The sequence below is a fragment of the Tenrec ecaudatus genome, chromosome 16, assembly GCF_050624435.1.
Source record: "Tenrec ecaudatus isolate mTenEca1 chromosome 16, mTenEca1.hap1, whole genome shotgun sequence".
NCBI lineage: Eukaryota > Metazoa > Chordata > Mammalia > Afrosoricida > Tenrecidae > Tenrec > Tenrec ecaudatus.
In genome coordinates, this window is record NC_134545.1 from 11,250,167 (window position 1) to 11,274,540 (window position 24,374).

Sequence of the window (24,374 nt, forward strand, 5' to 3'; positions counted from 1 at the left end):
TTCTCCATCTCCTCCTCCTCCTCCTCCTCCTCCTCCTCCTCCTCCTCCTCCTCCTCCTCCTCCTCCTCCCCCTCCTCCTCCCCCTCCTCCTCCTCCCTAAGTGTACAGACAGCATCACATCACCTGGTTCGCTTTTGAGAAACGGCATCTCTCCTTCTCAGGGACCAGAGACTCAGAGAAGACATTCTCATGGAGTCTGCCTGATACCCCAAAAATAAAATAATAAATTTTGGCTCTCGCCCCCTCCTTCTCTCCCCCCACCCCCCAACCATCTCCCAACCCTGTACGAGATGTTGGGTTTCTTCTTCATGAGACATTGTTGAGAAGTCGCGGTGGTTGGAGACGCGTAGGGGTTAGACTACCTCTACCCCCATCCCCCTTTTTTTTGCCACTGGGAGGAGGAGAGGAAGGGGGGTTGCAGAGCAAGCGATGGAGGAGGAAAACATGACGAAAAGCGAGGGGCAGCAGCCTCTGAGTTTGCAAAAAGCCTTACAGCAGTGCGAGTTGGTCCAAAACATGATAGACCTCAGCATCTCCAACCTGGAGGGGCTCAGAACCAAGTGTGCCACGTCCAACGACCTCACGCAAAAAGAAATCCGGACCCTGGAGGTAGGTGTCGCCTAAGGAGACCCAGCAATCCTGCCTGCGCGCGCTCCCCCACCCCTCCTCTCTCATCTCCCTTTTCCCTGCTGCGGGGTGGGGGGTGGGGTGGAGGGGACAAGGTGGGCACGATTCCGTGTCCTGTGATGCCTCTTCTGCCGAAGTCCACGCCGGCCGGCCCTTGGCTGCCGCTGTGGTCTACGCTTGACTGGGTGGTGGTAGTAGTAGTAGTAATTGCGATGTCTTATTTATTATTGTTGCTGCCGTTTGCTTGATCACCCACTTCCTCCCCGAGGAGGGAGTCCTCGCCCCCCCCCCCCAATTGTGGATTTGTTTATATGTCACGGGGGCTTGTGAGCCGGTGGTACATTCAGGAGCTGCAGAGCAGCCACGTGACCCTGCGCATTCTGCAGGTGGTCAAAAGGTGGGGTGGTTTTTTTGTTGTTGTTTTTTTGCTCACGGAATGTGGCCGCCTATAAATATCAAATATCGACCTCCTCTCCGCGGCCTCTTCCCCAGCGCGCTTCTTAGAAGCACCTTGAGTGAAGTTCGGGAGGCGAACTGGCTGGAACTGAAAAGCCCCTCCGAGCTGCCCCGTTGCCCCATCAGACCGTCTCGATGCAGTGAGCTCGCACGCCTAAAACATGTTTCGAAAAAGGGAGAGAAAGGAAAGGGAGACGCGCGCCTGCATCGGCGCTGGCGCGTGGCGTGGGACACTATCTTCGGTGTGTTGTAAGACTCTTCAACAAAACTTGAGGGGGAGTTTGAAACAGTTTATTACCCCCTCCCGGGGGGCGGGGAATGCAAAGTTACTCGGAAAGAAGATGGCAGAAGTTATGTCTTCCAAGGGCCAGTTAGTCCCAGGAGGAAGGTTCCGAGAACATTGGGAACCAGCGTGCCTTGTTTTTACCTCCGAAGGGCGCGCTCCGCGAGTAACTCACATTGGCTCACATTGCTGAGGCTGATGGCAGTGCCAGGAGGCTGCGGTGGCGTGGGCATATGTGGCGCTGGGAGGTCCACGAGTTTCTAAGGACGGAACTCTCTGAACCCTGCCGATTGGTTCGCGCAGTATCCCCGCTTCTAGCTCGCACCAGCCCGTTGTAGCTTCTGATTCCCTCGCAGGTCTTTCTTTGGCTTGCACGGCTTTTGAATGTGCCTAGATAGCAGCGCGGGCGGGATGGGCATCGGTTTGAAAGAAGAGTCCGGGCCATCTGTGGGTGTTAATCCGCTACTTGCTACCTGGAACTCATTTAGATGTGCACCTGTCAACTGAGAAAATGGTCCTCAGAAAGGGAGCGAGGCAAAGGTCAGGGGTGGTTGAGAGAGTGGGTCTCGGGAAGGGAGGGGCAGGGATTGCTCTCCTTTGAGCATGGGGGGAGCAAGCCCAGGACTTCTGCTGGAAGAAGAATGGCGTGCAGGCCCAGCCTTCTGTCTCCGGATGGTGCCAAGAGCAGGTTCCCCACAGAACGGCTTACGCAGAGTAAATAAATAAATAACCTCAAGGGCCAGCTAGAGCTCCCTCTGGCCCCAGGAGCCAGGATTCCCACGTCCCCACTCCTCAGCTTCTCCAGAGTTCTCCATCCTTTGAGCACTCTCCTGGGAGGGGTCCTGGTGGCAGTGGGTACTGGACTTCATGGGTAGCAGTTTTCTTTTTGGCTCCAGGGGCGGAGGCATTGGCATGGCAGGTGGTTACGGTCCTTGGGAAGGCATCTGTTTGCTAGTTTCCTCATCCCTGTACGCCACACAGCACGCCAGCTGCTTCATCCATACCACCAAGGGCAGGGGCTTGAGCAATAAGGTCCATTTAGATTGGACTGAAATCTGTAGGGCTAGGTTGGGCCACTGAGGAGGGTCTTGAGGCCCAGCTAAGCCTCCTGCCAGACCTCACAAAGACCTGGACCCACAAGCCTTTGCCCCCATCCCCAGAAATTCTCAAATATCATTAATTTGTCGTCATCACCATCTGGTGGAAATACCAATTCTCAGTCCCTCGCCCCAGAGATTCTAATTCTGTTGGGGCCAGGAATCAGCATTTAATATAGAATGTGATGCGTTGGACGCATGTTTGGTGTGCATCGGTACCTTGAGAAATACAAACCCATTAAGAAACGATCGTTACATTTCACCCACTTAGTGGTAAGAACTCCCTGTGCACACACACACTGAAACCCCAAGCCCAAGCCCAAACCCAGTCAGTGACAACTCATAGCAACCCTGCCTAGGGTTTCTAAGCCTGTAGATATATATGTACAGGTGCAGACAGCCATTTCTTTCTCTCTGAGCTGGGCTGGATTTGAACCACCGAGCTCACATTTAGCGGTCCGACAGCTAGCACCGCCAAGACTCCTTACAAACACTAAAGTAGGTGTGCCATTGAGTAGACCCATCAAAAAGAAAGACAGTCCCAGCTAAATTGAGTAGACCCTCTCAGAAAGCCTTGATTTTAAGCAAAATTCAGCAACTTCCATATGCCTCCGTAGAAACAAGAATAGTCAATGTGGGCTTTGTCTTCAGGAAACATTCTTCATGGTTAGGAAGACAAGACCAGTTATATGGGTGAACTACTGATCAACTCCAAATGATAAAGAATACGGAGATGGCGTGTGCGTCCATGGGGACTCTGTTCGCTGCCTGGTGAAGCAGTCATGATTTCTTTGTCTCGTGGAGCAAGTCTGGAGATAGGTGGTTGCTTGAGCCCGCTTAGTAGGTCCACAGTGTCAGGACTATCTTTGCAGATTCACAAAGCCTTTCCCGTATGATTGCTAGATGTCTCCTACAACTTCCGCCAGGACAGCTGGGTTTGCAGCTGGAAAGAAGAGGGCTAAGTGAGTGGATGAGCCAACACTCATGGCAGCTGCCCCAAAGATTGGAGGTCCCAGTCACCCAGAGGTGCCTTAGAAGAACAGGGTGTGTGGTAGGACGAACATGTTCAGCAAAACAGCCTTGGAGAATGCGATGGAGTAGTCTTACTGTGATCCACAAGGGATTTCCTGGAGTCCAAAGTGACGCATTGACCCCTGATTAGCACTGCCCTGTGTTGTTTCTGGTTGTAGCATGTGCCTCTGCGTGCCAAGGGAATGCTGCTGTTATGAACCTGGATGCGGTGATGGGGTGGTCCACTTGACGGTGTAGCACAGGTGTGTGGGGAGAGGGAGGGAGGAAAGAGGGTAGGCGGCATTTTCAAAGCGGGTGCTATGGGGCCCAACTCAGGAGGATGTTGAAGTCCGTGTGCTGGATGCCAGTGGCCAGCAAAGTGTCGTGGGGACAGAAGGAATTCTATGGGAAATTAAGTTTGGAAGTGAAGCAAGGGAAAGAGGTATCTTGACTACAGGGTTCACCAGCGCCTTTGAGAAGCGATATGTGCCTGTTCCATTCCATGGAATGCACCCAAGAAGCATTTGGAAAAGCAGCTGGGAAATATTCCTAGGTAGGGGCAGGGGCATGGGACCCTGGGTGGGCTGAAGGATGAGGTGGATTTAGAGGACAGGGGGCAGTTGTTCAGAGGTCTACTTCTCTGGACAGGAGTAGCAGCCAGATGATGGCGCTGAGATGTCTTTCCGGGGCAGCACAGACACCAGCTTGCCCAGAATGGAGAGGCCCCCCTCGTACCATAGGAAGCAGATAGAGGTCGCTGACTCCTGAGGCCTGACTATCAGCAGGGGGGTCACAGCAACCAAGTTTTATTCCTTTGTGGGAAGCAGCAGGCTATTTGGTGGTTTTTAGACTGAAGAACACAGAAAAGATATTGAAGCAACCGCAGTCTGCAGCAAGGGCCAGTGAACTGTCTCTGCAGCGGGCCAGGGAATGTGTCTCTGTGTCTCTGCGGGTCTGACTGCGGCTGCCATGTCTATTCAGCAGTGCTGTACAGGCAGAAAAGTGACCGTGGATCCTCCATGGATGAGCAGGTGGGGTTCGCACCCTGGAATTTGAATCTGATAGTGTTTTCCTGTGTTATGGACGGCTTTCCTTCGTTTGTTGGTTTTTCCACCAGCTAAACACACACATATTATTATTAAGTCTGGGGCCAGACAGAAACAGGTGATAGCAAACAGATCCGTGACTCTGGAGTGCCTCTGATAAAACAGAAGCCTTCCTTGCGCATAGCACAGTGTGAAACAGGTGTTCCTGGTGGTGAGCCTTTCTCCTCCAAGCTCCAGGTTCCTTCCATTCGGCAGCATGGCCGCTGTGTGCACCTGGACTCTTCTTCTTCTTCCTCCTCTTCCTCCTCCTCCTCCTCCTTCTCACCACCATCAAGTCCTTTCTGAATCATCGAGACCCTGGAGGACAGAGAATTCCTCCCCTGGGTTCCCAAGGCTGTAAATCTTTAGCAGAAAGCCTCGCCTTTCTCCTGCAGAGTGGCAGATGGCTTCGAACTGCTGACCCTGTGGTTAAGAGCCCTTTAGCAGAAAGCCTCACCTTTGTCCTGCAGAGTGGCAGATGGCTTCGAACTGCTGACCCTGTGGTTAAGAGCCCAACGCGTAACCATATGGCACCAGGGCTCCTTGCATCCTGGGATGAGCAGGGGAAAGCGTGGGGAAAGTTAAGGCCTCTTACGAGCCCTGCAGTTGTCCTTATCAATTCTGCGTGCAATCCACTGGCTCGAATTAAATCACAACTCTACGAGGATGGTGGAAAAGCAGCCTAGTTGTGGGTCCTGGGAGAAAAAGACCTAGTCATGTCTGCCAGAGCCACCGAATCAGTTAGCTCTTGTCACAACACGTAGTGGCTTAAAATAAGAACCATTGATTTGCTCAGGAGTCTGCAGTTTGGACTGAACAGCTCTGGCCAGTTCTGCTGATCTTGCCTGGGTAGCACTGATGGTGTTATATTCATCTGGTGGCTCATCTGGGCTGGACAATTCCAGATGACTAGGGATGTTGACAAGGAAGCCTCTGTTTCCCTCCACATGAGTTCCCCAGCAAGATAGCTTTGGGTTTTTATGTTACAGCACTAGCAGCGTCCCAAGAGGAACAAATCCTGATGTACAGGCCTCTGCTTCCAGAAACTTTGCTAATGCCCCATTAGCCAAAGCAATTTACAGAGTTGATGTGGGTGGCCCTACACGAGGCCCGGATTCTAGGAAATACAGTTTGTTGGAGGCCAAGGACCCATCTAATGTAGCACAGCTATGAAAAAAAACAACAGAAGGAGAGCGAGCGTGAGAGCAAACTAGAGAGAGAGCGAGAGAGAAGTGTGGGGTAGCAGAGACCCCCTGAGTTTTACTGACAGGAGCAAAACAAGCCAGGCAAAATTTGGGGAAGTCAAAGCCCATCTGTAGGCAACTGGACATCCCCTTACGGAAGGGTCTCGGGGAGGAGACAAGTCAGTCAGGGTGCAGTGTAGCAACAATGAAACATACAACTTTCCTCTACTTCCTAATGCTTCCTCGCACCCCCACCCTCCACTATCATGATCCCAATTCTACCTTACAAATCCGGCTAGACCAGAGGATGTACACTGGTACAGATAGGAACTGGAAACACAGGGAATCCAGGATGGATGATCCCTTCAGGACCAGTGTTGTGAGTGGCAATACCGGAAGGGTGGAGGGAAGGTAGGGTGGAAAGGGGGAACCAATTACAGGGATCTACATATAACCTCCTCCCTGGAGGACGGACAACAGAAAAGTGGGTAAAGGGAGACATCGGGTGGTGCAAAATATGACAAAATAATAATTCATAAATTATCAAGGGTTCACGAGGGAGGGGGGAACAGGGAAGAAGGGGGGCGGCAATGAGGAGCTGATGCCAAGGGCTTATGGAGAGCAAATGTCCTGAGAATGATGAGGGCAACGAATGTACAAATGTGCTTGACACAATTGATGTATGTATGGATTGTGATAAGAGTTGTATGAGCCCCCAATAAAATGTTTTTTAAAAAAAACAGGCCTTGGAGAAGAATGCTCTAGGCAGTGAGGCGCAGATACACATTCCTTGGGTGGGAATGTGCTTGGCAAGTCACTGGCGTGGCGGGGACATCACCGTGGTTGGCATGGGGTGAGCGCATGGGGCAGGGATAATGGATGCATGGGGGAGGGACACCACTGAAGGCTTTGCTGCCACGTGGGCTTTCTCTTGAATGTGATAGGAGCTCTTTGAGCAGAGGAGCGACTGGCGTGTGTGTGTGTGTGTGTGTGTGTGTGTGTGTGAAGATCCTTCAGATCGTTCGGAGGGAAAATAGACCCCCGTGGGCAAGAATGGGAAAAGGGAGACACGTCGGGAGGTGATTGTGTAACGTTCATGCTGGGAATGAACAGGTCTCGGACGACTGCCGTGCACCTGGGATGGGCAAAGTCCAGGTACGGGAGGTGCTCGTGAGGAGGGAGGGAAAGAAAGAAGCGAGCATTCTTCCTGGGTGTTTGCTCCAAGTGGGTGACTGGCAGTGCCATCATTTGACACGGGGGCTTGACAGCTGTGCTCTGTTTGGACGCGTTAACGTTCCTCAGGTAGCCGGCTGGATCTGTACGTCGGGAGTTCTGAGGCAGGCTGGTGTTGACATAAGGTCTCGGGAGCAGGTTTTTGGATTAGGAGAGTTTCGGTTGCCTGGTGTGATAGATGCCAGGCGGCTAGTATTCCGTTGTTGTTGGGAGAGGTGCCATTGAGTGGGTGCTGACTCCTAGCGACCCAGCGCCCACGAGAACAAAACGCTGCCCGACCCTGTACCATCCTCCCCCTTGTTCCTGTTTGAACCCCTGTTTGCAGCCACTGGGTCGAATCCATCTTGTCGAAGACCTTCCTCTTTGTCGCTGTCCCTCCATTGGACCAAGCACGGTGTCCTTCTCCAGGGATTGATCATTCCTGATAACATGCTCCGAGTCTAGGAGGGGAAACCTCCCCATACTTGCCTCTAAGGATGATAGGAATATACTCTGCATAAAATTGTATTGTTGAATATTTGTATTCACATGTGGGCACCACGATGGTAGATGGGGCCGGAATAGACGTCTTGGCGGCTAATCTTTGCCTTTGATTCCTAGAAATGGAATTGCTGCCTACAGGACACAGCGCGTTTGGACTTGTGATTGACGCTGCCAAATGGCCCGTTATCAGCTGTGGACCAGAGGGCGTGTCCTCCCCTCTCTTCAGCACCTGCTGTGTATTTATTTTTGTCAGTTTCTGGTCAGCCGGGCATTTGCTAAGGGAGAACTCAGGGTTAGGGTTGGGAGTGTTGTGTTAGGTGAGAATTTCCTGAGGACTCTTTTCTCCTTGGGAGGGATGGGAGCCTTGTGGCGACTGTCTTTGGCTTTGCACATCGAGTGGCCAGCCCCTTTCTTCGGCCCGAGTCAGCAGTGGATGCTATTCCTAAGGGATGCCCTGTCTCACTCTGGGTTTTGCAGTGGGTGTTGCTAGGGAGCTTGCTATATTTTCTTTCCCTTCTATGGGCTTAACATTGGGAGAAGGATGTCTTTCTTCCTCCACACACTTGGCCTCTGGGCTTCATCTTCTTCGTCACCCCTGGTGGGTGCTGCTCTTGATCTGGGGGAAGGAGAAGGATTCAGAGACCGGGGAAGAAGTGAGACGTGTGGCAGGGGGGCAGTCAGATGGAGAAGCTGTACGAATGCTAGAGACCAGGGATAAACCCAGAAGTGAATGCTGGTGTGCTGTTTCTTCGGCAGGGTTTCCTTGACCACTGGTACTCTATCTCCAGTGGGTTGTGCCCACAGTTGTGGTGGTTCCTAATTTGTAAGTGAGTTGACTGAGGTTTAGAACTGCTGGCTTGACCTGGATTGTAGGTAGGGAGGAAGGAAAGACATGTGTTTTACTCTGCTCTGGATTTCCCAAGGTTTCCATGGCCTGGGAGAGGAGACGTCGGATGAGGGCGAACAGGATGAAGGTGGAGAACAGGTGATCCCAGCAACGACGTATTAGAGATGAGCTCTGTAGGATGATTGAGAATGCCACTTCAGTGCCACTTTGGGGGGTCATTGCAAAAAGTGGGATCCCCGAAAAGATCACACAAATGAAAACAAAACAGTTCGAACCCACAAGCCACTCAGTCGGGACCAAGATGACTTTCTGCTCCTGTAAAGATACACATCCTTGGATTTTTGGACCCTTGTAGGGTGACTGAGTCAGAACCCTTTGGCTTGATGATTTGTGTTTTTGAGGGGAGCAGCCCATTTGGTTTGAAGACACTCTATTGGTTAGAGATGTCCTCCTCCTGTTGTGTTGGGTCTGCTTCCACCCGGAAAATTTCTCTTTTGCAGCAGAGGGAATAAGGTTGGCCCTTCCTTGGATGGAGACAGAATTGACGAAGAGATTCCATCTAGATCTAGCACCTAGCCGATAGAGAGAAGAGATGACTGAGCCTACAAGACCCCTGAGAAGTCTCCAGCCCAATCTTTGCCACCACCAGCCCCTGGCTGAGTCCTGTGTCCCTTTCATTCCGGTCCCAGTTGGAAGATCTGAGATTGTTGGCAGCAGTGACCTTCCCTTTGCTTGCCGACTTCACCTGCCCGGAGTACTGTGCCACCTGTAACTATTGCTCTGCATTGACAAATAAAGGCTCTGCGTGATGCTTGGGTGGGTTGGTTGGCCTGGACTTGAACACAGGCAAACAGGTTTAAGAAGAACCAGCCCAGGGCCTTTGTTTTAAGAATGAGGAGGCAGAGCAGATTGACAAGGTACCCTTTGCATTTTTATCCTCACCTGGCTTTTTGATAGACCCCAAAAGCAATGTGTTCAAAGCCTCAGTTGCCCAGCATAGCACAAGGAATGCTCTGTGTCTTCCCAGGGAAGATTTGCATGGAGGGGCCCTCCGAAAACACCCTCACATGCATTACACTGCTTGCACCAGGGTAAGAAAAAGCAACTGCTAAATAGTTTTATTTCCTCCCCCAAAGCGTATGATTATGTCCATTTCTAAACATATGGAATCCATGAAGACATTTTATAGTAAGCATCTACCACCTGCATCCCACCATGCTCAGGCCCTGCATCTGCCCCTCCATCCCTCACTTCGCCCATCAATTTATTGTGTGTGTGTGTGCATTTGAAATCAATTGCAAATATCAATATGCTCCCCCCGTACCATTAGAGTGTAGTATTGTGTATTTTTTAATGTAAAGTGTACCTAAACAAAACACATTGTTACTTCTGTGCTTTTGTCACATGCAACTCCCCAACCTAAGCCTTTCTCGAGACAAAGTACCTTTCCAGCACCAGCAACAGTTTCTGCAGTGAGTCCTCAGCTCCAGGGCCTCCCTGTGTCAATCAATCTTCTATGGAACCATACAGCACATCATCGTGTTGCCTTGGGCTCCCCCTTATTTTGGTGTGTAGTTTTCCAAACTTTACCCTACGTATAGGTGGCTGTAACCACTGCCCTAATATCAGGATACAGAACAGTAAAAACACACCCAGCACACGCCTCCCCTTTGTAGTAGAGCCTTTACCACTAACCCCAGACAACCCGTGACAGTCTGGCCTCCATCGTTATGGTCTTGCCCTTTGAGAATGTTACGTGGGTGCGTCAGACCCAGTGTGCTCCCTCACTCAATGTGTGCTGGGTGAAAGGAAAAGAGCAAAACAGGAGGAGGGGAGAAAAAAAATGGAGGGAGGCATACAGATAAGGAGCAGGGCTAGAAGCAGGGAGAGAAGAGGGGGAGAAGGAGGAAAAAGGTCTGTCTCCTCCTACTTTACTCTTTCTTGTTCCTCCTCCTCTCCCCTTCTTCTGTCTTGCTCTTATACTTCGTTCAAGGAGCCTTAGTGGCCCGTTGGTTAAACACTTTGACTACGAACCAAGAGGTTGGTGGTTTGAATCCCATGAGCTGCTCTGTGGTAGAAAGATGAGGCTGTTTGGTTCTGTAAGGATTCCAACCTTGGAAACTCCTTGAGGTCTGCCCTGGGGGATCACTTTGAGTCTCAGTGGAATTTGGTTTCCATCTATATAACTCCTGGTGAAATTTCTGTTCAAATCTTTTGCCTCTAGTAAAAAAAAAAGTGGATTGTTTGTTCTTATTGTTGAATTTCGAGAGTTCTTTTCATGTACAAATATAAAAGAGAGGGTTTTTTTTTAGATTCTTTGTTGGATAGGTGGCTTGCAGACACTTTCTCTCATTCCAGTGGTTCGTGTGTATTCTCTTAACTCGGTCTTTTGAAGAGTAAACTGTAAAAGATGTAATGAAGCCTGATTTATCTCTCTTTTTCTTTTAAGTATTGCGGTGGTATGTCTGACACCCCTTGCCAAATTTTAAAGATTTCACATAAATGTTTTGTAGTTTAAAAAGTTACACAGAGAGCTATGGTCCATTTTGTGTGTATTCTGTCAGACTGAGACTGAGAGTTTCTCTGTTAGCGGTGGTGGGGTCTTGTGTTTTTACGTATGAGGTCCAGCTGTTCCAACACCATTTTTTGCTTCATTTATTTATTTAAATAATTTTATTAGGGGCTCATACAACTCATCACAATCCATCCATCCATCCATTGTGTAAAGCACATTTGTACATTCATTGCCCTCAGCATTCTCAAAACATTTGCTCTCCACGTAAGCCCCGGGCATCAGATCCTCATTTTTTTCCCTTCCTCATGAATCCTTGATAATTTCTAAATTATTATTTTACAGCCAGATGACAGGGTCCGACAGTCCTCAGCTCAAGTGATGCATACACCAGCAGTGTGGCGAGGCAGGTCTTGAAGGAACCTCACACTGTAGCAACATGAGCCACAGGTTGGGTGTCCCACTGGTAGTGTAGCTCACAAGTTGAAGCATAGAACTAGCTAAGGCAGCCTCACGCTGGTCTGATCGATCATCAGAGAGCAAGAGACAGAAAGGCAAGGCTCACTGAGCCATTTATCTCTTTGTCCTTCAAATAAAAGGTGACCTTATGAATCCCACATATGTTTATTGGCCACATTGACACAATAAACCTACCTGCCACAGGGTTTGAGTCTCTCCTTACCCTCACCAGCATTTGTTGTTTTTGCACTTTGGTCTTAATACTGGGGTGTGATCAGTGGTAGTGGGATTCAAATAATTTAACAGGATCGCTGCCCTAATGACTACTTTCAGTTTGACAAAAGATGTACCAAAAGGTAGTTTATTTTTCCAGACAGTGAATACTTAAATAGGAACCACAGAACAAATATACAAAACCAGATTATGTCATAAGAGCTTTTAAATATTAATGGAAAAATATTTAATAATACCGGACAAAAACACAATAGATGTTTTTTAAGATATTTCCATATTGCGTCTCGATTGGCATCCTCACTTGCTATATTCTTCAAACTTTTATCTGAGCCTCATCGCTATGTGGTTGATCCTTCACCATCTTCTCACTGTAGGAGGAGGATCCCATTCCTTTAGAGGTAGGCCAATTAGCATATAGTCATTATGGCTGCTAGATTATAAACAGGTGACTTCTCTGAACATATCAGCATCTCGTGTGAATCTGAGGAGTACAAAAAATGGCAGCCTGGAAGCTGCTGCTTATTTGGCCGTTTTTCTCTTTATGTTCTAGGTTTGTTTACTGAAGTAACAAACACAGAGTGTGAGAATGTAGTATTTCATCAAAATATAACAAGTTCTATAAAATAATTAAGTAAATATTGCAAGCACAGTGCTTTCTAATTTTTTTATGCCGATGGATGGCATGCATATTCCTATGGGCCCTTAGAATACGCTGTTGTACCGATGAAAATTAAAGAGTAAGGATGGACCAGGGATGTGAATAGTCTGGCTATCGTGCAGAATGCATTGGAGAGTGGATTGTTGCAGATGCAGTTAGTTTGAAATTCAGCACCCTCTCATTTTATCTCCCTTATGATCCATTTAAAATTGTTCTCGTTTTGAATATTTTCTTTTTGACTGAGGTTTTTTATCTATTTTACTTCGTTATTGCCATTATTTCTTTGGTTTGTTTTAAAAAAAAATGTTTTTCTGTGTATGAAATCCAGGGTGGGTAAATCTTTAGAGACAGGAACTGGATGAATGGTTCCTTGGGGGTGTGGCAGGGGAGGTTAGGGGGAAATGAGGAGCTAATACGGATGAGAGCAAGAATGAAGAAAATGTTTTAAAGCTGAATGTAATGATGATTGTACCGGTCTTCTTTCTTCTTGGTGGAATTGAACCATTGAATTATATAATATGTGAATTATATGCCAGTTAAAATGTGGGGGAAGGGAGGGAGAAAACAAAACAAAAAAGTGTAAGGAATATAAATGGGTGGTTTCTACATTGCGTGGTCCACGTTACAGAGAAGCCTGATTACAAGAGCCATTTGAGCAACTAGTTTGCCAAACTCAACAAAAAAAACTTAAGTATTGGTTCTACCGAACCTGTGCAAACTTGGCTGAGTCCCACCACTGGGTGAGATGGTATTTTTTGTTGTTTCGATCGATATGCATCTCTGGGATGGCCCGTTGTCAGGGGAAGCCAGCCCCTAACACATCATTAAGGGTCCAGTAGGCGCAATTGTACAGCGATAATAAGTAAAGATCATAGTAAAGTTACAGAGAGCATTAGAGATAGAAGTATTGAAATAAATGGAGTCAGACACAATACATAGTAGCATGCTCACCTCAGTCCCGCTTGGTGGTCCATGTGGAGGGAGAGAAACTTTAATGCTAGCCCAGGCTTTTTATATTCTCTGGGGACATGCAATCCCCCTGTGACATAGGTCACAGGAAGGTTGTGCTATAGGTAATACAGTAATGAGGGGGTGGTCTAGGGAAATACACAAAATAGGAAGAGGGGGGATTGGGGATCTACATATGACAAGATGGGCGGATCCTAGATTTAGGTTGGCAACTTAACTTTGACCTTTTTTCTGGACCTCCGTTGGAACCATTATCAGTAGGGTGTAAACCCTACCTACTGGAACCAAATAGATGACTGCAGGCGTCCATTGTCCTTAACAGCAGGGAGTGGGGCCCACCACTGTCTGGCAACTGATGGCCCTCAGGGAGGATGCCTGTGAGCATCTGACCTCCCCCCATAGCCCGTGATCTTAAGTCTTCCTTCAGGTGTTTGTTGGCCTTCTGAGTGCCCTCTCTGCAAAGTGTCTGCTCATGTATGCTCTCTGCCTGTTTTTAAGTTGAATTATTTGTCTTTTTATCATCGAGATGTTGAAGTTTTCTGTACATTTTTGCCATTAGTATGATACGTCATTCCTAAAAAAATTTCCCCTAACTTGTGGGTTCTATTTTTACCCCTTTGGTGAAATCTTTTGATGCATATCAGTGTCTAGTTTTTCAGGAAGTCCCAGTCATCTAGTTTGTCTTTGCTGTATGTTTTTCATGATACTTGGTACTGTGTTTATGCGATGTGTTCAGGCCCCTCCCTAAGCTTGTCCCTATCTTTTATGGGCAATCTTTATAATTCTAGGTTATACATTTAGAACTTTGAGTTCATTTTTAAAATATGGACCATGCTTCCTTCTTCTACAAATGCATATCCAATTTTGCTAGTCCCATTTGCTAAAGAGACTATTTCCTCTTTAACGTGTTTTGGTCCTTTGTCAAAGATTAGCTGTAGGTGTATATTTTGGGGGGTTCTTAATTCTGTTCATTTGTCTATATGTCTGTGGTTGTACCAGTAACAGGCTGTTTTGATTCCGATGGCTTGTAGGCTTTGAGATTGGGAGGTGTGTGTGGGGGGGGGGGGGTACTTTGTTGTTCTTCTTTAGTACAGCTTTGCTTATCCTGGGTCTCTTTCCTTTGTGTCGAAAGTTGATTCATTTTTCCCTGTCTTTAAAGGATGATGTTGGCCTTTGGATGGGTTTTACTTTATATTTGTAGATCGCTTTGGGTGGCAATGGTAGTTTTACAAATCAGGCCTTACTATCTACGAACATGGTATATTCTACCATTTTTATAAGTGTCTTTTAGTTTCTTCGAGTACTGTTTTGGTTTTTTTTTGGTATCACCGATTAGATTTAATCCTAAGTAATATCATCTTTTGGGTGGCTATTGTATATGATACTGTTTTCAAATTTCAGATTAATTTTGCCTTATGTACAGAAAAATTAGCTGGGATTTTGATTGGATTTGTATTAAACTTAGAGATCAGTTTGGGCAGAGGATTGGCTTATTACCTGTGTCTAGTTTTCCCAACCATGAAACATACACTGTCTTCTCTTCATTTAAGTCTCCTTTGGTGAGTCAGCATTTTATAGTTTTCAGTATACAGATCTTACACATATTTTGTGAGACTTTATACTCAGGTATATGATTCTTTTGGGTCTCTTTTAAATATTACTAATTTAGATACATTTTAATTTTGATTATTAGTAGTTAATATATAGAAATGTGATTTAATTTTACTATGATTTTTATCATGGTGACCTTGAGAAAAATGCAAGTTTTAGGAACTTTTAACGTAGACTGATTTGCTACCTAGACAAGCATGTTGTCTTTGAACAGGGCCAATTTTATTTTTTCCTTTCCAGTTTTAAAAACAAGGAAAGGATTCCCTCATTGAACTAGGTAGGCCTTCCATTACCATGTGAAATAAGAATAGAGGAGCAGATATCCTTGCTCCTAAACATGGAGGGAGAGGAGTATTCCTCCCCCCCACTTTATTCCTTAAATAAAAATGATCTTAGTTTTAGGTGTTTAGGGAGATGTTCTTTATTCATTTAAGAAGACTCCTTTCTAGCCCTTATTTGTAGAAAGTTTTCCTAATAAATGGATATTGATTTTTGTCAAATGTTTTATCTTTTCTTTTTAAAAAAATTAATTTCATCATTTTTTTGGGGGCTTGTACAACTCTTTTTTAATTGTTTTATTAGGGGCTCATACAACTCTTTTGGTTTGTTTGTTTTAAATTATTTTATTAGGGGCTCATGCAACTCTTATCACAATCCATACATACATCAATTGTGTAAAGCATATTTGTACATTCATTGGCCTCATCATTCTCAAAACATTTGCTCTCCACTTAAGTCCCTGGCATCAGCTTCTCATTTTTTACCCTCCCTCCCCACTCCCCTCTCCCTCATGAACCCTTGATAATTTATAAATTATTATTTTGTCATATCTTGCCCTGTGCGATGCCTCCCTTCACCCACTTTTCAGTTGTTCATCCCCCAGGAAAGGAGGTCACATATAGATCCTTGTAATTGGTTCCCCTTTGCAACCCACTCTCCCTCTACCCTCCCAGTATCGCCACTCATACCCCTGGTCCTGGAGGTATCATCCGCCCTGGATTCCCTGTGTTTCCAGTTCCTATCTGTCCCAGCATACATCCTCTGGTCTAGCCAGATTTGCAAGATAGAATTGGGATCATGGTAGTTGGGGGTAGGGGTGGGGAGGAAGCATTTAGGAACTAGAGGAAAGTTGTATTTTTCATTGTTGCTATATCGCACACTGACTGGCTCCTCTCCTCCCCGAGACCCTTCTGTAAGGGGATATCTAGTGACCTACAAATGGGCTTTGGGTCTCCACTCCGCACTCCCCCACTCATTCACTATGGTAAGAATTTTTGTTCTGATGATGCCTCATACCTGATCCTTTCAACACCTCGTGATCACACAGGCTGATGTGCTTCTTCCATGTGGGCTTTGTTGCTTCTGAGCTAGATGGCCGCTTGTTTGCCTTCAAGCCTGTAAGACCCCAGACACCATATCTTTTGATAGCCGGGCACCATCAGCTTTTTTTGGCTACACTTGCTTATGTACCCATTTGTCTTCAGTGATCGTATTATGGAGGAGAGCACACAATGATATGATTTTTTGTTCTTTGATGCCTGATAACTGATCCCTTCGACACCTTGTGATCTCACAGGCTGGTGTGCTTCTTCCCTGTGGGCTTTGTTGCTTCTGAGCTAGATGGCCGCTTGTGTACCTTCAAGCATTTAAGACCCCAGACGCTATATCTTTTGATAACCAGGCACCATCAGCTTTCTTCACCACATTTGCTTATTCATCCGCTCTGTCTTCAGCAGTTGTGTTGGGAAGGTGAGCAGCATGGAATGCCAATTTAATAGAAGAAAGTGTTCTTGCATCGAGGGAGTACTTGAGTGGAGGCTCAATGTCCATCTGCTACATTAATACTAAACCTATAGATATATGCACATAGATCTATTTCCCTATCCTCTTGTATAAATATATTTGCATATGTACATGTCTTTATCTAGACATGGCCTCTGTAAATGCCCTTTGCCTCCCAGCTCTTTCCTCTATTTCCCTTGACTTTCTTCGTGTCCCACTATGCTGCTCAGTCCCCACCAGGGTTTCAGCAATTCTTCTTGGTTACATTACCCTTGATCATGCCCTACCAGGCCTCCCACACCCTCCTCTCCACCGATTTGGATCACTTGTTGTTCCTTTGTCCCTGGGTGTGTTAACATCACTACCTTTCCCCCCACCTCCCCCTCTTCCATGTCCCCCGGAACTGTCGGTCCCGTTGTTTTTTCCTCCAGATTTTTCCTCCAGCCTATCTTATTTAGACAGATCTGAGGAGATAATAACATGCACAAAAACAAGACAGAGCAAAACCAAGCAACAGTACACAACAACAAAAACACACCAATGACAACAACAACAAGAAAGAAAGCTTGTAATTAGTTCAAGGATTGTTGGCCTTTAGGAGTGTTTTCTAGTCCAGTCTGTTGGGGCACCATGCCCTGGCCCCAAAGTCCACCTTAAACATTTCCTGGGCACCTCGCTGCTCCATTCCCTTGCTGTTCTGTTGCACCCCCTTAGTGTTTTCCCTCAGTGTGGCGGGATCAGATCGGGTACAGTTCCCACAATGTATCTCTGATGTTGTTCCCTGTAGGGCTATGGGTCAGTGAGGGGTGTCATGTCTCATACTGGGGCCTGCCATGTGGTCCTCTCTGTGGACTGGCTACTCTAATTGGGAACGTCCTCAAGGCCTGGTAGGCCAGGATGTGCTTCACTCTCTCTTCCTCCTCTTTCATTTGCTCCCGTGTGCTCCGATCAGACATGTCCTTCTCCCAAAGCTGCAGATTCAATGCTGTCCTTTGAAATAAATTCTTCTGGGCTGAGGAGCAGGTGTCCACATTAGTTGGGATTGGGGACGGCCCCCCAGACCTTTCTACTGGTTCCCTACTCCACGCTGGCATGTTACATTCACATCTTGGCGCACTGGGTTTAAGTCTGGTCCCTCTTTCCCTGTGGAGATATACACAATATCCTCTCCTTGGGTGGGTTAGTGCCCTGTGCCCCTGCTACCCATTTTTAAATTATTTTTTTCCCTGTCCCCACCTCTGTTTTAGTTGTCTACCCTGTGTATCCCTGGATTTGGTCTGGTCCCTATCATATTACCTGGTCCTCACCCCAGGAATGTTTGTATACAGTGGCTTTTTCCCTGTGCCCCTTTTGAATTTTGTTTTTTAAAGTTAGCTCAGCGGACTCATGTTGTACTTGTTCTTTGGTGCTTGACTTTGCATAGCATGATTTCTTCCAGTTCTTCCCATGCAGCGATGTGCTTCATACGTTCATCAATGTTTTCTAGCGATGCGTAGTACTCCATTGTATGTATATACCACAGTTTTTCAATCCCGTCATCAGTTGATGGAAATTTGGGTTGCTTCCAACTCCTTGCAATGGTTAACTAGGCCGCAATGAACATTGGAGCACAGATGTCTGGCCTTGGTTTGTTTCTTGCCTCTTCTGGGTTTATGCCCAGTATGGGGATTGCTGGGTCATATGGTCCATCTGTTTTAGATATCGCCAGATCGATTTCCATAGTGGCTGTACATACTTATAGGACCACCAGCAGTGGATGAGAGTTCCTGTCTCCCCACAGCCCCTCCAACATTTGTTGCTTTCTGATTTTTTGAATTGGGCTACCTTTGAGGGTGTTAGGTGGTACCTCACTGTTGTTTTAATTTGCATTTCTCTTATGGTTAAAGATTGGGAACATTTTCTCATATGTTTGTTAGCCATTCAGATTTCTGCCCCTGTGAAACTTCTGTTCAAGTTCTTTGCCCACCTCTCAAGTGGGCAATTAGTTTTTTTCTTTTTGGAAGCTAGCAGAGTATTGTAGATTTTAGTAATCAGTCCTTTTTCTGATGTGTCATTGCTAAAGATGTTTTCTCAGTCCATGGACTCTCTTGGTGGATTCTTTCGATGTACACAGGTGTTTTATCTTCAGTGTATCCCATTTGTCAGTTTGTGCCTCCTCTGTGTTTGTGTCTTCCCTATTTCTGATAGCCTACGTATTCCTTGCACCAATGATCTCAAGTTGGTCCCAATTCCCTCATTGATGGCCCTCGTAGTTTTGGGGTTCAACTTCAAGGTCTTTGATCCACCTTGAGTTTATTCTTGTGCATAGAGTGAGATAAGGATCTTGCTTCATTTTTCTACAGGTAAATGTCCATTTTTTCCAGCACCACTCGTTAAAGAGGGCATCTGCTTCCCATTTGATATTTTTGGGACCCTTATCAAAGATCAGTTGTCTGTATGCTGATGATTTTATTTCTGGGTTTTCAGTTATTTTCTATTGATGAGTATCTGTCATTGTACCAATACCATGTGGTTTTGACCACTGTGGCTCTATAATATGTGCCAAAGTCAGGTAAAGCAAGCCCTCCTGCTGTGTCCTTCTTGAGGAGTTCTCTGCTAATTCTGGGCTTCTTCCCTCTCCATATGAAGTTGGTATCAGTTTTTCCATTTCTTTGAAGAAAGATGAGGGTAATTGTATTGGGATTGCATTAAATTTATATAATGCCTTTGGCAGAACTGACATCTTGAGTATATTGAGTCTTGCAATCCACGAGCATGGGATATTCCTCCATTTGTTGAGGTCACTCTTGGTTTCTTGTAAGAATGTTCTGTAGTTTTCTCCAAATAGATCTTTTGTTCTTTTAGTCAGGTATATACCTAGATATTTCAATTTGTGTTTGGCTATTGTGAAGGGTACCACCCTTTTGATCTCCTCTTCTGTGGTCTTATCTGATGTGTATAGCAGTCTGATGGACTTCTGTTTGTTGATCTTGTATCCTGCCACTCTGCCAAACTCCTCGATTGCTTCCAGTGCTCCCCTTGTGGAACTTTTGGGATTTTCCATATATAAAATCATATCATCTGCAAATAACGATAATTTCACCTCTTCCTTCCCCAGACGAATACCTTTGATGTCTTCTCTTTGCCTTATGCTGTTAGCTAAAACCTCCAGCACGATATTAAATAAGAGTGGGGACAAGGGGCATCCCTGTCTGGTCCCCTTTTTCAGTGGAATTGTGTTAGCTTTTTCTCCATCGACTACCATGTTGGCTGTTGGTTTTTCATATATAGCTTGTATTGTCTTGAGAAACTTTCCTTCCATTCTTATCTTCTCAAGTGTCTTAAACAGGAATTGGTGTTGGATGTTGTCGAATGTTTTTACTGCATCTATGGATATTATCATGTGGTTCTTAAATAGTTTTTCATGTCAATGTGACGAATAATACTAATGGTCTTTCATGTGTTGAACCATCCCTGGTATGAATCCCACTTGGTCATGGTGAATTATTTGTTTTATATACTTTTGTATTCTGTTGGCTAGTATTTTGTTAAGGATTTTTGCATCGATGTTCATTAGGGATATTGGTCTGTAACTCTTGATTCTTGTGGAATCCTCGCCAGGTCTTGGTGTCAGAGTTATACTAGCTTCATAGGAGTTTGGGAGTTTGCCGTCTTTTTCTATGTTCTAGAAAAGTTTGTGTAGGATTGGTGTTAGTTCTTCCCTGAATGCTTGGTAAAATTCTCCAGTGAAGCCATCTGGTCCAGGGGATTTTTTTTGTTGGTAATCCCTTGATAATCTTGTCTATTTCTTCTATTGCTATGGGTCTGTTGAGATTCTTGACGTCCATTGGGGATAGTCTAGGGAGGGATTGTTTATCCAAGAATTTGTTCATGTCTTCCAAATTGTTGAATTGATTGGAGTACAATCCTTCGTAGTCCTGTGTAACTATCCTTTTGATTTCATTAGGGTCGGTTGTAATGTCCCCTCTTTCATCCCTTATTCTTGCTATTGAAATTTGTCCCCTCCTTTCTTTGGTTAGGTTTGCCAGTGGTCTATCGATTCTGTTTATCCTTTCAAAGAACTAACTTTTAGCAGCATTAATTTTTTCCATGGTTTTCTTATTTTCCCTCTCTGGATTCTCAGCCCTGATTTTTATGTTTTTGTCTTTTCTACATAATTTGGTTTGGTCTTAGGATTGTTTTTTAAGTCAGTTACTATGATGGATTGTACAGTTTGATTTAAACTTGTGATTCGTCTGTGAATTCCTGGGATAAGTCCTACTGGTTATGGTATTATTATTATTTTAATGTGTTGCTGCATTGAACTTGTTAGTATTTTGTTGAGCATTTTTGTTCCTTTGTGCATGCTATTGATTAGTTTTTGGTTTTCTTGTAATGGACTGTCTTTCTTTTGATTTCAGTATCAGGGCAATATTGGCTTCATAATTGGCTTAGGATGCCCTCTATTTTACTCTAGAAAGATATATTCTAGATTGTGTAGAGTTAGTGTTATTTCTTCTTCAAATAGTGGAACGATTTACCAGCAAAACTCTCTGGGCCCAGAGGATTTCCCCCCAGAAAGTTTTAAAGTACAAATTCAATTTCTTAATCATTTCAGCACTTGTCCTATAATGGGTTTTTTTCATGAGTGAACTTTTTGAGTTTTGATAAATTTTATATCAAGGAAGGTATGTGCACGGAGTTGCTTATAGTACTCTTTCATTAGCCTTGAAGTGCACAGGGGTATCTATCCCCTCTTTCATTTCCGGCATTAGCAATATGTGTCTGTATATTCTCTCTCTTCTTTTTTATTAGTCTGGCTAGAGGTTTATCAAAATGCTGTGTTCGTTTCTCTCCTTCTTCTCAAGGTGACTCCCCGGACTGTCGGTCTGCAACCTCTTTCCTTTCCAAACAGACACATATGTTGTCATACATTTACTTCCAGTGACGACATTACCTGCATCCCACACGTTTATATAATGCATTTTCCTTTTATTCCAGTCTATAATATTGTATCATTTGTTTTGAGATTCTCTTTTTGCTGCATAGTTTATTCAGACATGTTTCATTTCCATTTTGATACTGTCTATGGTCTCCTGCTTCCTGGTTTTCAGTAAAATTCAGTTGTGATAAAAATATACTTTGTATATCTGATTCCAGTTATTTAAACATTGGCTAGGGTTTGTTTTATGACCTAGAATATGGTGACTCTCGATGAATGTTCCGTGTGTGCTCAGAAAGACTATCTGTATTCTATTTTTGATGAGCGGAGTGTTCTGTGAGTCAATTAGCTCCAGATCTACCCTTCCTGGTGTTTTCTCTAGCTGGTCTGTCACGCACGAAGGGCAGAGGGTTGACATCTGTTATAACCGTGGATTTGTCCATTTCTTCTTTCAGTTGCCTTTGTTTTTGCTTCATTCATTTGAGCTCATTTGTTAGGGGGGTGCACATTTAGGATTGTTATAGCTTCTTGGCCAGTGAAGCTTTCTGTTTATTCCTGGTAATTTTCCTTTCTGTGAAATCAACACCGGCATCTTTTCTTTGGGGTTTCTTCTTTAATTAGATAAAAATTCACCACAGCAGCGATTTCCGAAGTGTCCGCGGCAGTGGAGTTTAGCACGTTACGTGCTCAGTTCACAACACTGTGCGACCGTTGCCACTGTTTGATTTGATATTATTTCCATCACTACAAACAAACAAACAAACCCTTATCTTCTAGCAGTCAGTCCCAGTTCCCTCTATCACAGCAGTTCTCCACCTGTGGGCCCTGACCCCTTTGGGGGTCGAACGACACTTTCACAGGGGTTGCCTAAGATCATCGGAAAACATAGACTTCCCATGGTCTCAGGAACCGAGACACCGCTCCTCTATCCATCTCCAGGTGCGCCTGGCCACATGCAGTTATGCCCACCTAAGAGTACCTGGCGTGAAGACTGTTACCCATGCTACACCACGCTTCAAGACAACATGTCATTGATTTGCCGTTAGAAATAAATATTTCACAATATATAATTATATATTGTTTTTGTGATGAATCACTGTGCTTTCATGATGCTCAATTTGTAACAATGAAAATACATCCTGCCTATCAGATATTTACATGATGATTCATAACAGTAGCAAAATGACAGTGATGAAGTAGCAATGAGAGTAATTTTTTGGTGGGGGTCACCACCACATGAGGACCTGTATGAAAGGGTCGCGGCATGAGGAAGGTTGAGAACCGCTGCTCTATCACCTGGCAACCACTAATCTGCTTTCTGTCTCTATGCTTTTATGTATTCTGGGTCTTTCATATAAATGAGATCATACAATATGTGGTCTTTTGTGTCTGTCTTCTCTTATTGAGCATAGTCATGTTTCTTTTTTTGGCCGCTTTTAAATGTATTTGTTTACCTTTGTATTTCGATTTTGGTTTACAGAGCACATTGGTTTTCCGTTCAGTCATAAATACACGTTTTGTTTTGCAATATTGATCGTGAGCCCTACGATGTAACAACGACGCTGTTACCACTTCCTCCCGGTGTTTGCCACTTCCATTCATTCTTCTGTCTTGCCCCTTCCTGAATTTGATTCCTGGGCAAATGCTGCCCATTTGATCTTTCATGGTTGATTGTTCTAAGGCATGGACACCTCTTTAGTGTTATTGTACTTTATAGACTTGTCTATGGTTTGGCTGAGAGTTCAGCCACAGTGTGAGATCACTAAGAAATCACAGAGGCTTGAAGTCTCTCTAAGGGTTATAATCTTGGCGGGGGGTGGGGAGGCTACCCCAGTCTCTGCCAGTCCAATGTGCCTGCTCTTTTGTTTGTTTCATAGTTTTGTTACATATTTCTCCCCTCCCTGCCCCCGCCCAACCTCTATTTAGACCTCGTATTATGATCCTTTTCAGAGTGGTTAGCAGGTAGGCAGACAGCACCTACTTCTTTAGGACTCAAGGTCATAGAGGCTGGGGCTCTCATGATCCATTACTCTGTTGGACTCATTGTTCCCATGTCCCATTGATGTTCTGTACTCTCCTTTGCTCTGGATGGAGAGAAACTGTATTAAGATGGTCACTCACAAGCTTTTAAGATCCCGGTGTTCCTTACGAAAGTAGGACACAGAACATTTTCTTTGGCCTACGTGATGCCAGCTACCCTTAGTGTCCTCCAAGACCACGACTGTGGGATTATTTATCTGTTTGTTGTTCAACTGTTGAAGTTTTCATAAATGTTAGAGATGGGCCCCTTGTCTGCTATGTCATGCTCACATCCTCATCCTTCCCCACAATTTGCGCCTTCTCCTTTTGTGGGGGTGGGGTATGTGAAATTATGTACAAATGTCTGATTTTTAGGAGTTCCCAGTCATTTACTTTGTCTTCTGCTGGTTGTGTGTTTTTAATTATGTTTAACACTATTTTAATGCTATAATTTGGATCCCCTAAGTTTGTCCCTATTTTTTCACTGATGATCTTTATAGTTTATAGGTTTTACATTTAGATTTTGCTCCAAAGTGTGTTCATTTTTATTTATGGTGTGAGTTTTGGGTCCTGTATTGTCAGCACCCTTTGTTAAAGAGATTATCTTTCCCTCACTTAATCTATTTTAGCCCTTTGTCAAAAATCAAAGTCCACATGTGGATGGATTTACATCTGGGCTCTCAATTCTGTTTCATGGTCTGTCTGTGTACCAGTACCAGGCTGTTTGGACAACCATGGCTCTGTACTAGATTTTGAGATTCAGAAGGGTGAGACCTCCTTTGCTGTTTAGCAGTGCTTTGTTTATCTAGGACCTCTTTCCTTTCCATATAAAGTTGGTGATTAGTTTTTCCATGTCTTTAAAGAATTAGCTACATTATATTTGTAGATTGCTTTGGGTAATAT

General features: G+C 45.1%; 1 protein-coding gene across 1 annotated transcript in view; it reads left to right on the forward strand.

The window, feature by feature from the left end:
* Positions 1-429: 429 nt before the first annotated feature.
* KSR2 (kinase suppressor of ras 2) overlaps positions 430-24,374 on the forward strand; it is a 384,468-nt gene continuing 360,523 nt past the window's right edge. The window contains exon 1 of the mRNA XM_075534388.1: positions 430-609. Within this exon, the coding sequence (XP_075390503.1) occupies positions 430-609 (180 nt within the window). The remainder of the gene's footprint in view (positions 610-24,374) is intronic.